The sequence below is a fragment of the Onychomys torridus genome, chromosome 22 (assembly GCF_903995425.1).
Source record: "Onychomys torridus chromosome 22, mOncTor1.1, whole genome shotgun sequence".
NCBI classification, from domain to species: Eukaryota; Metazoa; Chordata; class Mammalia; order Rodentia; family Cricetidae; genus Onychomys; species Onychomys torridus.
In genome coordinates, this window is record NC_050464.1 from 42,201,439 (window position 1) to 42,215,315 (window position 13,877).

General features: G+C 44.4%; 1 protein-coding gene and 1 non-coding gene across 10 annotated transcripts in view; both read left to right on the forward strand.

The window, feature by feature from the left end:
• Window positions 1-13,877, forward strand: part of Ep400 (E1A binding protein p400) — a 106,290-nt gene that overhangs the window by 65,986 nt on the left and 26,427 nt on the right. For 7 of the 9 annotated variants that reach the window (XM_036172205.1, XM_036172200.1, XM_036172207.1 and 4 more), the window contains 9 exons: window positions 815-984; window positions 1,830-2,072; window positions 3,679-3,843; window positions 5,148-5,306; window positions 6,383-6,477; window positions 6,843-7,114; window positions 8,877-9,079; window positions 9,168-9,337; window positions 10,853-11,049. In XM_036172205.1, the coding sequence (XP_036028098.1) occupies window positions 815-984; window positions 1,830-2,072; window positions 3,679-3,843; window positions 5,148-5,306; window positions 6,383-6,477; window positions 6,843-7,114; window positions 8,877-9,079; window positions 9,168-9,337; window positions 10,853-11,049 (1,674 nt within the window). The remainder of the gene's footprint in view (window positions 1-814; window positions 985-1,829; window positions 2,073-3,678; window positions 3,844-5,147; window positions 5,307-6,382; window positions 6,478-6,842; window positions 7,115-8,876; window positions 9,080-9,167; window positions 9,338-10,852; window positions 11,050-13,877) is intronic. The other 2 variants (XM_036172208.1, XM_036172209.1) reach the window with 1 other exon arrangement.
• Window positions 10,497-10,629, forward strand: LOC118572863. Its single transcript, XR_004943557.1, has one exon. It is a non-coding gene; the product is annotated as a small nucleolar RNA SNORA49 (small nucleolar RNA).

Consider the following 13,877-nt stretch of genomic DNA (forward strand, 5'->3'; position numbering starts at 1 on the left):
ACCGGAGAGAGAGGTGATGAAATCAGGATGTAAATGCTTCTGAACAGATTAAACTCAGTGATGAGAAAGAAGCAAAATCCTGTGCTTGGGTGAAAAAGGAAAACAGAAAATTGTCATTTTTTTTTTTTTTTTTAACAATAAAGAGGGCATTTGTACAGATCAGAAACCTGTTCTTTTTTCAGACTTGGCTTCCTTGGGACTGTGATCTGCTTGCCATCCTTAGCAGCTTAGCTCAAGCCTGACAAACTCATACAGGAAGCCTATAGCCATGTCACAGACAAGGCCTTCTACTTGTACTTACCTGGGCTTTGTTAAAAGGTTTCTATGGCTGGCTCCTTGTCTGTTCTTCCATTTTCTGGGTCAGAGAACTCATATCTCCATGATCAAACTAGAATCAGCTGCCAAGCTGGGCACTTTGTGCACCTTCCCAGTTCCTGGTATTTCTGTCATATGTAGAGAATTTGATTTTTCTATGCTCTTACTCTAAACTGTAGATATAACATGGGTATTATGTGCCAGAGAGGTGTTTTTCTCTTAACATACTTTGATATATACCTAGTAATTGAGATGAAACGGTATTCTTGTGTTACCAATTGAGATGTCTGACTTTTTGAGTATAGAGTTTATCAGCAGTTCCCACAGGCTTGATGCAAGTTCTTGACAGCTGTTACTGGGAGCTCCCTTGCTCCTTCTCCATCCATGCCTCTTTAACCTGCCTTCCCAGCTGGTCTCTTGAGGGGCAGTCCTCTAGAACCCATGCTGTCTACGATGTGGTGATGTTGTGTGTCTTCTGCTTGGGCCAATGGGCATCTAGGTTATTTCAGCCTGTGCAATACGGCCAGAAGCCTGAGGGTCGCACCGTGGCATTCCCCAGCACACATCCACCTCGGATGGCAACCACCAATACAGCCACTGCTGCCCCACAGGGCCAGGTTCGAGGACGGCCACCGATTGCTACTTTTTCTGCTAACCCAGATGCAAAAGGTATCTTATATAATCAGCTCTCTTTTGTAGAAGACTGTGGGAAAGCTCTTGGCAGTCTGTTCCTGGCCTACCGAGTGTTATAGCCACTGCTGTAGGGTCTGGAAACCTCCAAATGGCCCATAAAAGTGCCGCCTGCAAATCTTGATGACTTGAAGACACTTTTTTTTCTTTTTCTTTTTTTTTTTTGTTTTGTTTTGTTTTTTGTTGTTGTTGAGACAGGCTCTTACCATGTAGACCACAATTGTCTAGAACTCACAATCTCTCTGCTTCCAGTCCCCTGAGTGCTGGGGTTTACAGACATGCAGCACTGTGCCTGGATGTAGTTTGTTTCCTGTTCTGGGTTTTTCCTATAGAAGGAAGTTCACCTTAGCTGAGCAGGTGTTTTCTTAAAGTTTGTCAGGGTTGTTGCGGGAAGTTGCGGGCCTTCCTGCTGCGTTTGTTGCTGCTGTTTCAGCTCCCTTGTGTGAAGAGGCACAGAAGCGGCTTGTAGCCTCACCTGAAGACAGCAGTGCAAAGGACTCTGATTGCTGAGAGGGGGTGCTTCTGCGTGTTTACAGAGCTCTGACAGCCCGGAGCATTTGGCAGCCCTGTTTCTAGCCAAGATGTTTGTCCTGTGTGTTCTGTGACCTTACAGGTAGCCTTGCTGATTTGCAACAGGCAGAGCCTTAAGTTTCTCTCAACCTAAGGACTGTACCAGCCTCTCCATGTTTGTTTCTTAAGATGGGCTTCTCATTAGAGAGACTGTGAAATAATGTTTATGTAATTTTCTTAACATTCGGTTGTAAATACTGCGTGTTATGAAGAACCTCTAACAGCTTTGCACAAAACAACCTTATTGATTGCAGCAGCAGCAGCCCCGTTTCAGAACTCTCAGGCTTCCGTCGGTGCGCCTCGACACCAACCCACCTCGACATCCAGCACAGCAGCAGGCCCAGCCCATCCTTCGAAACTGCGGGCTCAGACCGCTGTCCAGGCCTCCACCCCAGGCCCACCCCTGCCCCTGCCCCAGACCCCCTCGCTGGTGGCCGGGCAGAGTGCACCGCCCCAGCGGCTGGTGCTTACCTCGCAGGCCCAGGCCCGCTTGCCCAGTAAGTGGCCTTACTGTCCAGGGTCTGCTCTCACTGCCTTGGAGCAGTGTGTCAGGAACACGGGATATCTGAAGAGCCTTTGCTGTCTACTGCCTCTGTCTGTCCCTCAGTCCAGGCCTGGAGTGTGGTGCCTGTCATGGTGGGGCCTTGCCAGAAGTCATTGTCCAGGGCCCTGCTCTGTTCTGTTCTTTCTCCTCCTCCCCATTTAACCAGCTCTGCTTTTCTCCTGTGCTGCACTGGTGTTGAGGGTTCGCACCTTCACTTATCCTTAGCCATAGCTCTGTTCCAGCAGTGCCGGGGTCCACTCTGGGGGCACGTGGTGAGACTACATGAACTAGCATTAGGTTTCTAGATACTATTAGCTCTTTTTGGTTTCTCACATATTTCCAAGTTTAAACTTGGCTTGAATACTTGCTCACCAGAGACATGTCTCAATAATTTAGTGACAATAGCTAATTATTACTAATTTTTTCCTAACTCAGAATTTTGTACTGCCGGCAATGGGATTAACAGGTTTCCAGATCTTCTACAGACCATTATCCAGTGTACTATTGAAATTATGCTAACTTAAAGTATTACAGATCATAAAATGTTTCTTATTTACAATGTAGCAGAGTCACATTGAAGCCTGTTTGGAAAACTGGGAAGGGAGGGAAAAGCATCAGGGGAGACTGAGAATCTCTTCTGTGCCAGCAGTGGGGAGTAGTTGTCCTAGGCAGTCACACAAGAGGAGAAAACTGAGTGTCCCTTATGTTTCTGAGGGTGACAAGAGTTACATTAGTGTGGGAGAACTTACATGTAGTAGTGTGTACAGTGAGTGATTCAGTTGGCTTTACTCATCTAGGAGGGCCAATGGGAGACTTAAGTGTCTGTGTGTAAATCTATCTCTGATTTTCATTTCCCCTCCCTTGTGCACAGTTATTCTGTGTGCAAGACGTCTTCAGTTAGTTTACTAACTGTTTTCCTTATGGCACCTTTACTAACCCTGGCATGGATTTTCTTGGGAGGGGAGCATTTGAACTTGGGTAGCACCCGCTGAGTAAAAAGCCCTTAAGCTTCTGATCATTTGCTATGAAATACCAAGTCCTATGAGCTCATTTGAATTAGTATGAACTCTGAGTTTTATATCTGACTTACTCAAGCTTTCTTAGACTTAAAAGCATGTGCAATTAAAGTTTGTTGTTTTATGTCAATGATATGATCTTATTTGCTGGACACATACTTTTTCAAATTTTGTGAGTCCTCTGAAGAGTTTCCAATTTAATGCAAATAGATTTCTGATATTTTTGATATTTACTGTTTTTTTCTTTTATTATTTATAGAAAAAAGTAAAAATATTCCTTAATAGTTTGAGTTGATACTGAAAATCCCTGCCAGTTGTGATTAAATAAATCTATTTAACCACTAAAGTCTGATATTTAATAGTATTTTTTTTATTTTGTCTTAAAAACTTTTTAAAAAATGATAGAAAGCAATACCTAAGTAGTGTTTTGAAGACACTAGCATATTATAGGCAGTCATTATTTATAATAAGTGATTGTTGTATAGTGGTCAATAACTTAATTCCAAGTGATGTTAGCTTAGCTTTTCTTCTGTGTTCTAACAGGTGGGGAAGTAGTGAAAATCGCTCAGCTGGCATCCATTGCCGGGCCACAGAGCCGTGTGGCCCAGCCAGAGACACCTGTGACACTGCAGTTCCAGGGGAACAAATTCACTTTGTCCCATAGCCAGCTGCGGCAGCTAACAGCAGGCCAGCCCCTGCAGCTCCAAGGTAAGAGACAGCCAGCTGATACTAAAGTGGACAGGAACAGAGGTTTGCCACTGTTAGTATTGCCCTTGAGAACCTGTCTGGTGGCAGGGTAACTTGGTCACTGAGATTCAGATTCTTCATCCACGAGTCACGTTAACAAATCTCACATCAGGGGTTGAGGAATGATGAGATGACATTCATGAGTCACCTTGGCAGTGAGTACCCTAAATAAAGTGATACTTGTTTTCTATCAGTACCACCTGCTCTTTGAAAGGGCTTCCTCTTTTGTAAGTCAGAGTAGAAATATTTGTTGCTGTCTAATACAAATGTACTGAAAGACTGGCAATTTATGTAGGGGAAATGCTCTACCCATCTGTCTACCTCTCAGTTGGGTTCTTACTATGTTGCCAAGCTGACCTGTGACTTCTGAGATCAAGACATCCTCCTGCCTCAGCCATGTAGCTGAGACCTCAAGATATGTGCCAGATTAAAGTTTTAATTTTAACTCCGGGATCCAAACATCTCATACCTTTGGTTAAGAATATAGAGTTATTGCTTTCAAAGAAATGGAGGTAGTAAAATTAATCTTCAGTGGTAAATGTGGCAACCATTGCAGCTTCTTCAGCTATACACCAGCACCAGGTGATCATTGGCTGCTTACCTTCAGGTTAAGGTCTCAAAGGTATCTATGGCAGCACTAGCTTCCCTGCACCCCACCTCAGCAGCCACTCCAAGAGACTCTCCCCTGGATTCTGGCTGAATGACTGCTTCTTGTGACACTTTAATGCCTATCTCCACAGGGCTTGGGATCTTAGACTCAGGGCCATCCATGAATGTATTGGATGGTTATTTGTTTTCTTGTCACACATTTGGTAAGAAGGTTCGGGCACACATAATAGAAACGTGACAGACTCTTAAAGAGTCATCACAAGCACCTGGGCTAAGCCCAGCTCTTTCTGTAGTTTTTCATCCCTTTGGCAATGGCTACATGGGTCTGGGCATGTTTCTGTGACCTTTACAGCCTTAGGACAACTGTGGTCCTCAGTGGATATGTATGTACCTGGATATGTGCAGGATTAGTGGTCTTTTCTTGATGTGGTGTAAAGCAAACTCTCCTCAGATGGTTTTCTGTCTCCGTCTGAGATTTTCAAAATACTCCTTTCTTCATCAGAGTTACTGAGCTATGGATATATTTGCTCGTGTAAATGTGACTGTGTGTGCAGTATACCAACTCATTTGTTACTGTACCATTTGGAAGTGGCTAGCGTGTAACTATACTGTGCACACACCTGTTACTGATGCTCCTGGTGGACGTGTGATTGCAGGCAGTGTACTCCAGATCGTGTCAGCCCCTGGGCAGCCCTACCTTCGAGCCCCTGGCCCCGTGGTGATGCAGACCGTGTCTCAGGCAGGCGCTGTGCATGGTGCCCTGGGAAGCAAGCCCCCAACCAGTGGCCCTAGCCCCGCACCCTTGACCCCACAAGGTAGGGTGTTCTGAACAGGAGGAGGGCTTGGTGAGAACTTCTTCCTGACTTTTCTTTGGAGTGACTGGGAGGGGTCATGCATCTCAGGCCATGGGCCTTCTTGCATGTCAAAGCCTTATTTGTGATAGTCTGGTTTCCATATGTGTCATGGCATCAGCTTGGTTTATTTCTTTTGCTCCCAAATATCCTAGTGGAATATGACCAAACCCCACTGTCCTATTCTAATAAAAAGGTCTGAGGTTCAAAGGATTGGCTCATTGGTTAAGAGTAGTTGTTGCTTTGCAGAGGACTTGGGTTTGTTTCCTTGCACCCACATGGTAGCTCACAGACATCTGTGACTCTAGTCCCAGGGGATCTGTCACCCTCTTCTGACCTCTGCAGGCATCAGACACACATGCAGACATACATAAAGTAATATATTATATATTATATAATATATAAAAATAAAAAAAAAAATTTTAAAGAAAGAAACCTTAGGAACAATAAAATATGCCTGGAGCTCCCTAAGATAGAGTCACTTGGTGCAGGATTTGCACACTGCTCTAGCTGGCCCATGCCCAAATGCTGCTGGGCTCCCAGCTTCTGTCCTTTTCTCTGTCAGCTTCTCTTAAGACCCAACCCTTGCCTGGATGTGCTCAGTATATTAGAACTGGTGGGTGGGTTTGATTCATGAGCAATTAAGGAGCCATTACTCACACTATGCTGATGACCTGTGGTGTTCACTAATGTAGAACAGAGGAGGATATGAGGCTGGCTTGGTCAGGGACAGGTATGTGATCTGTTTGTTTCAGAACATTCCTCACTCCAGTTCTGGACATAGCTTTGATGCACTAGACTCTTAGAGCCAGGTCCTTTCATCTTCTTGGAATTTTAGAATTAACTAACTGCTATCCCTTAGCCAGGCAGTCCACCTTTGGGAATGGAAAGCAGATTGACTTTCCTTTTCTGCTTTTTTTCCTTTTGGGGGCAGGGAGCACACAGGTGTTAGGGATGGAACTCCTCAAGCATTCCGGGCAAGTGCTCTACCATTAAACTACACCCTAATCCCCTTCAGCTGTTTGCTTTTACATTTGTAGTTGGTGTTCCGGGTCGAGTAGCAGTGAGCGCCATGGCTGTTGGAGAACCTGGGCTGGCTTCCAAACCAGCTTCTCCTGCTGCAGGGCCCACCCAGGTAAGGCTTAGATGCTGGGGCACACAATGGCAAATGGTGTGGTGCTGAGGTAGGCAGCTTTCAGGAGCTCTTCTGTGGCAGCCATGGCTCCTGTGGGTCCTTTTCAGGTTATGAGTTTCAGAGATGCACAACATCTTTATTCCTTTTGTCTTATCTTTTCCTCTATGTCTTGGGAGAAGAGAGAAAGCTCTCTCTCTACCTCTTCATTTTTCCTGCTAGTAGTTTCATAGAAGTAGGCCATGAATGTTGAAATGAATGTGTGCATAACAGTTCCTAAAGTGTTTAGTGAGATGATTTTGTCAGATTGTTTCTCAGATAACCTTTTTTTTTTTTTTTGTTCTGTTTTTCTGATGTTTTTGATCAAGGAGGAAAAAAGCAGACTTTTGAAGGAACGGTTGGATCAGATACATTTTGTCAATGACCGGCGCTGTTCCCAAGCCCCAGTGTATGGCAGAGACTTGCTGAGGATTTGTTCCCTTCCTGGCAGAAGGAAGAGGCCATTGTGCTGGTCTTTAGATAGCAACCTTGGGAAGGGTGCCAGAGCAGCAAACTGTTACATGTCACCCTCAAAAAGTAAAGGTGATCTGATTGTGACAGTGAGTCAGCGACAAGAATCTCTTCAAGATGTTCTTGACAGGTGAGTTAGTGTGTGCAGGTAAACATTTGTATCCTTTGTTTTTTCTTCCTTTACTCTGCTGCATACCAGATTTATTTATTTATTTATTTTCTTTTGATTTTGGTTCTTCATTGGAAGCACAAGCTGGCTTCCAGTTCCATGTAGCTAACTAGCTTAGGCTTTCCTTGAACTCCTCCTGATGCTCCTGCCTCCTCCTCTCAAGTGCTGGTATGTATGAATCACCACATCCTGTAGTTCTTCATTCTTTGGACTCTTTTTAAATGTTATTTCCAATTGCTTTCCCCTAGGTTGTTCTTCGAGTTGCTTGGGGTTTGAAGTGGTTTGGGGTCTCTATCTTTGGGACCAGAGGGCCTGGTTATTGGCTTATTCGCTGGCTCTTTTAGAAAACTGACCCACAAAACTAGCCATATACTACTTGGGGACATTGAAGAATAGAATTCAGAACAAGTTAGTAGAGCGGTACCAATGGGCTAGGTACTACAGCCAGCCACACTGTCGCTGCTAAGCCTTGATATGTCTGCTTCTATTCAGACTACTGACCCTCTATGCAGGTCTCTGTTCCCTGGCCCTGCTCCCCAGGCTTGGCTTCAGGGTCATTTTCTTTGTCTGGCTGAACTACATTGTTAATCCCTGTCCAAAAGAGGGCCCTGATGACCCAGTGCCTAAGGATCAGTGTTGAGAGCCTGCCTTTCAGGTCTCAGGTCAGTGAGTCAGTGAAGACAGGGCAGGGAGTCCTTCCTAGGCTGACCACCTGTGCCAGGTCTTCCCAGGTCTGTGGTAGATTTGCAGCCATTTGTTCTCAGGCCCTGGTTTGTCTTGGAATGCTAGTCGCCATTATACATCACAGAGAGCCACTTCAGCAGAGATGGACTTGGGAGCAAACCAAGACCCAGCTTCAGGGGCTGGAGAGACAACTAAGCAGTTAAGAGTCCATATTACTTTTGCAGAGGACCCCAGTTTGGTTCCTAGACCCCATGTTAAGGAGTTTACAAGTGCCTCAAGCTCCAGGGCATCTGACATCTTCTGGCCTCTGTAGGCACTGCATGCATGTGAAACAAACCCTTACATAGACACACATGCAAAAACATAACTAAAAATAAGAATAGCCGGGCATTAATAGCATTATCATTAATGCACACCTTTAATCCCAGCACTTGGGAGACTGAGGCAGGCAGATGGATGGATGTCTGTGAGCTCTAGGCCATCCAGAGTTACCTAGTAACTGGCTGACTTGGAGTTGTTATTTTACTCCATTTTACTAAAAGTAAAAAAATATTAAAAGTAAGTAAATAAATAAAATTAAAAACTGAGCTTCAGCTAATGCCCAGGGAAAGGCTTTCTGGTGTCGATGACTGGTAGTGTCAAGTTGGCGATGGCCTTACTGTTCTGTCTGTCTGCAAGGGTGTTCTGGGTCTGGCCCCTCTCAGTTACATGTCACCTGCAGCATTTAGAAGGTTTGCATCCAGAGACAGTTTATTTCTGTCACAAGAGTCCCAGCAAGAATATTTGAGCCAATGGCTATGGTCTGGAGAATGCCCTGTGCTGATAATTTAGATCTGTCCTGATGGAGGTTGTCTGTCTTGGGGTGGTGTCCCTTATCTGTGAAAGATTATGCCACCTTGCAGTGATAGAATCAGGAACTCAGGCTGCTTGTCTGGCAGTACACACTGCCAGAGGGTTCTGTCCTTGCCTAGAAGCCTCAGTGCTGCCAGAGGCTTCAATCAGGGTGCCACGTAATGACCACATGATTTCTGTTCCTCAGGGTAGCCTGTGTGATTCCTCCAGTAGTGGCAATGCCACCCTCCCTGTGGGTGGCGAGGCCGCCCTCCCTGTACAGCAGCAGGTTGCGAGCTCTGAGACAGTGCCTGAGGGAGCACACCCGCCCCTACCACCGGCAGCTGCAGCACCTGACAACACTTCGCTCACTCCAGTTCCCGGAGCTGAGACTGGTACAGTTGGACTCAGGTAGACCGACCCTGGTGGCACGGGTTAAGAAGTGTGGTACACTTCTTCTGGAATACAAGTCTCTTGCTCTTTCTTCTTTCTTTTTTAGGGAAGTTAGAAGCTTTAGCAATCCTGCTACAGAAACTGAAATCTGAAGGACGACGAGTGTTGATTTTATCTCAGATGGTTCTTATGCTGGACATTTTAGAGATGTTCTTGAACTTCCATTATCTCACCTACGTACGGATTGATGAAAATGCCAACAGTGAACAACGGCAGGTAAGAAATAATCTTCCTGTCATGCTGATTCTGGGGTGTGATCCTGAATCATTTCCAACAACTGTGAGGTCAGTGTTCCATACCCCTTCTAGCATATCTAAGCTCCAAACTGACTCTTTTCTTGATGTTTTCTTCCCCCTCCCCCGAAACAAGCATGTCTCAGAACAAATAAATAGGGGGAATCTGTAGGCACATTGGGTTAGTACTGACAAACTTTGAGAGGTGGCTCTATAGCAAAGATGTGAGTGCTTTTTAGACTAACTTACAAAGAAATACAAATGGAAAAGTGTATCCATGTTTTGCTTGCCATATTTGCTACTTTTTAAGATTTGGTTAATAGACAGTGCTGGTAGGAGCCTCTTTAGCATAACTTTACAGAAAACAGCATGATTGCCAGCCTCAGAGATGGATAGACACTTGATCTAGTGTTCCCTATCCAGGACTTCCACACAATAGCAATCATGCTTCACTGCATGATTGGTATATCAAATTGTTCACTATAGAAATGCACATGGTAAGCTGTGGTCAGTCACAGAGTGACTATTCAACAGCAGAAGAAAACACATAAAGAAGGTCTGTGCCTTGGCAGTGAACCACAACTGTCTTCACAGCTCCATATAACAGACTCAGAGGTCCTTACCAGAAGTATCTCAACATAAGCCTGGGTATATAGTACAAGAGGTCCTGGGTGCAACAAAGATAGGGTGCTGGACAAGGCTTGAGTTGCCCTTTTTATGTTCCATAGCAAATACGAGGTTCCTACACAGCATGGCTGCAAATAGAAAAGAGCCTGTAATAGTGTAAAAATTGGGTTATGGGCTGGACGGATGGCTCGGAGGTTAAGAGTACAGGCTGCTTGCTCTTGCAGGGGTCCTGAGTTTTGTTCCCAGCAACCACGAGTGGCTCACAACCATCTGTACTGAGATCTGGCGCCCTCTTCTGGCCTACAGGTGTACGTGCAGGCGGAACACTGGTTACATAATAAATAAATCTTTTAAAAAAAAAAAAAAGGAAAGAAAAGAAAATTGGGGTGTTATTTGAAGGGAGAGGATTGGTCAACTTTTAGTTCTGTTTTGGCATGAAAATAATTTGCATACAAGAAGTACTCACGTTTTCATTACAATTCATTGTCCCAAGTGGTGAGAGAGATCTTTTTCTACTTCCTCAGCCTTACTCCAGGGGCTTCTTGCCTGTAGAGTGCCCTGGCATTGCCTGAGGATAGAGGAGAAAGCACAGCTCCCTCCCTAGCAAGACTCTGCTTTCTTGTGGGGCCTACAGATTGGGCTGACAGCAAGTGCCAGATAGGGCATGACATCTTATATACATGATGCCTGTATTGTCTAAACCTGACACACAGATGCTTATGGATAGAAGGAAGAGCATACATGCAGGAGAGCCAGGGTAAGATGTTATACGTGAGGCAAATCAGACTATTACAAAAGAGATCATGGAGAGTGTCAGAGGTCTCCCAGTGCTCTCCAGACATGTTAACCTGATCACTTTGTTTCCTCTCAGGAGCTGATGAGGAGTTTCAACAGAGACAGGCGGATTTTCTGTGCCCTTCTCTCTACCCATAGCCGTGCCACTGGCATAAACCTTGTTGAGGCTGACACCGTGGTGTTTTATGACAATGACCTAAATCCAGTTATGGATGCCAAGGCCCAGGAGTGGTGTGATAGAATTGGGAGGTGCAAGGACATCCATATATACAGGTGATGACAATCCCGGCCAACTCATAGAACTGCACATAATGAACTTTGTAGAAGGTGTGGGTGCAGGAATTCGTTTTAAGGGGTAGAGCCAGATGACTATGCTGCAGTTGAATTTTACAAGTTCCTATATAGCTGTGAGGTTTACTTTCATGTTTAGACATGTTTAGTATTGCCGTTCTGTCTGGTCTTTGTACTTGGCATTTGCTTGAATTTGTAATCATTTGTGTGGCTTAGGTCTGGTTGTTGGCTTGCTGGTGTTCAATATTCACATGTTGCCTCTCTTTTAGAATCTGTTGAAAGACTTGAGATATGTCTCATTATCTTCAAGCATATAAATTGTAACTGGCCATTCACAGCTCATTGGGAAGACAGAAGGCCCCATGGCCCACTTTAAAATTTCTGGTTGTTATTTATTATTCTAATATAGTACTAGTCTGTGTGTGAGTGTGCTGGACCCTTAGCTGGTCTAAGTGAGAGAATGGGGCTGGGTCACTGTTTCCTGCTTAGGACACAACATAGTCTAGACAGGCAAAGATGAATGGGCTCCATGTTGAGTGCTGAAGAAAATATGAAACAAATCACACAGATAAATAGGATTGGAGGGAGTGGCTTACAATTCTTAAGGCAAAGGTCAGATCAGTCTTATAAGTTGAAAAATAAGGTGCTCTTATTTAAAAGTGGGAATAGAGAGAGCCTAGGAATGTGTATGAATAGTCACTTCTAAATGTCACAGCCTGAAAAAGATCCAGCTCACTGTTGGGTAGCATGATAACTCAGGTTAAACATGAAATGTCTCTTTAGGCCTACAGACAGGCAGCATATTAAAGAGAAGCTGAGTCTAGTCATGGAAGCTGCTATGTCTATGGGGCACAGGGATTGCCTCAGCTCTTCTGAAAGCAGCATGACCAGACTTGTTGAAATTAAAGTGTCATGTCCTTTATCCTGTCATAACCACCCCATAACACCTGGGCATCTGTCCCACAGTGTAAGGTCGTTCATTGCAGGAGTGGGGAGCACCCATTAGGGTGTACAGACAGAAGGAAAGCATGTTCATAGGGACCTTCTTCATGCTTCTTCGCAAAGGGAGCAAGTTCAGGTTAGCATGTTAGGACAGACAGGATTTGCCTCATGCTTTACACATCAAAGACCTGTCAGGGAACACCCAGGCTAGTAGCATTTTGCTAATAGCCTTTGCATTGACTTCCTAGAAGAAAGGGTTGGAAAGGCAAACAATGATTAAAAACATGTATTGCAAGAATTCCTTCACATCTGCCTCCTTATAAGGAAGGCCCCAAAGACAAGCCAAAGTTTGATGCCACTAAAGCCTAACTTGGGAAATATTGCAATGAGTTTATTGGGCTTACTTACAGAGTGTGAGTGGTTCCTTACAGGAATGTGAGTAACCTCGAAGCAGCAGCTGCACCCTAGAGTGGATGACAACTTCTGTATAGCTTTCCACCTTCCCTGGGCCTGTATTCTCTAGCCCCTCCACATGCAGTTAGTGCAGAATAACATACAAAGATAAGAGTTCCTTGACCCTCTCAGTCCATCTTTCTCAGAGAGCATCCATAGTCGATAAGTCCATTCATGGTGATCTCTTGCAAGTAGGCACAGCTGATCTGATGGATGGCTGCTTATTTTGCTTTGAGGACCACATTGTAAAATATATCTGTTAAAAAGTCACTCACAGGACCACTTGATAGCTCAGTTGATTAAAGCATTTGTCACCACATCTGAATTTAATCTCGAGGACCTACAGGGTAGAGGGAGCATTGTCACTATTACTGACACTAGTTGACAACAGTTGTGGTAACAAGTTATTCTCTGACTTCCCCACACGAGTTGTGGCAAATACATGTCTGTGTACTTGTGTTCTCGTTCTCTCTCTCTTTCTCTTTCTGTCAATCAGGTTTTTTGTTTGTTTCTTTGTTTTTAATGTTACCCATACTGAACATGGTGGCACAAGCTAAAATCCCAGCATTCAGGAGGCTTAGACAGGAAGATCATGAGTTTTGAAGATAGCCTAGTGATATCTTGTATCAGCAAAACTTAACCCAACCCACCTCATGCATATGCTGTTATTGCATGAATGTAAGGTAGTACCATCTTGTTTTGTGCATGCAGAGTATTAATGTGCTTATAAACTAAAGGTGAATAGAAATAGAATTGTTTTAGTGGTAACCTCTTGGATTAGAATCTGGCTGCTTTTCCCCATTCCTTGTACATAATCAAACTGTGTATACTGAACCTGCATTAATGATGAAACAGCAGGGCTTCTTGATTGGTCACTTTTTAAAAAAAGGTAATTTATTTTTATTTTTATGCACATTAGTGTTTTGCCATGGGTGCTGGGTACCCTGAAACTGGAGTTACAGAGAGGTATGAGCTGCCATATGGATGCTGGAAAGTGAACCCAGATCATCTGGAAGAGCAGTTGGTGTTTTTAACTGCTGAGCCATCTCTCCAGCCCCATATTGGTCACTTTTTCTTAATTTTTTTTCTCTTGGAAAATTCTCATTTGTTCTTTTTATCCCTGTGGAAATTTTTGTTAAAATGGTTTAATTTAAGCTTGCTTGACTGTTAGCATTTAACACCCTAAAAACAAGTAAGCAGAACCAGAGAGATGGCTGCTCTTCCAGAGGACCCAAGTTCAATTCCCAGCACCCATATAGCAGCTCACCAACTGTCTGTAACTCCAATCTTAGGGAATCCAGTGCCACCCTCTGGCCTTCACGGGCACCAGGCGTGCAAATGGTACACAGACGTACATGCAGGTAAAACACACACACACACACACACACACACACACACACACACAAAATGTTTTA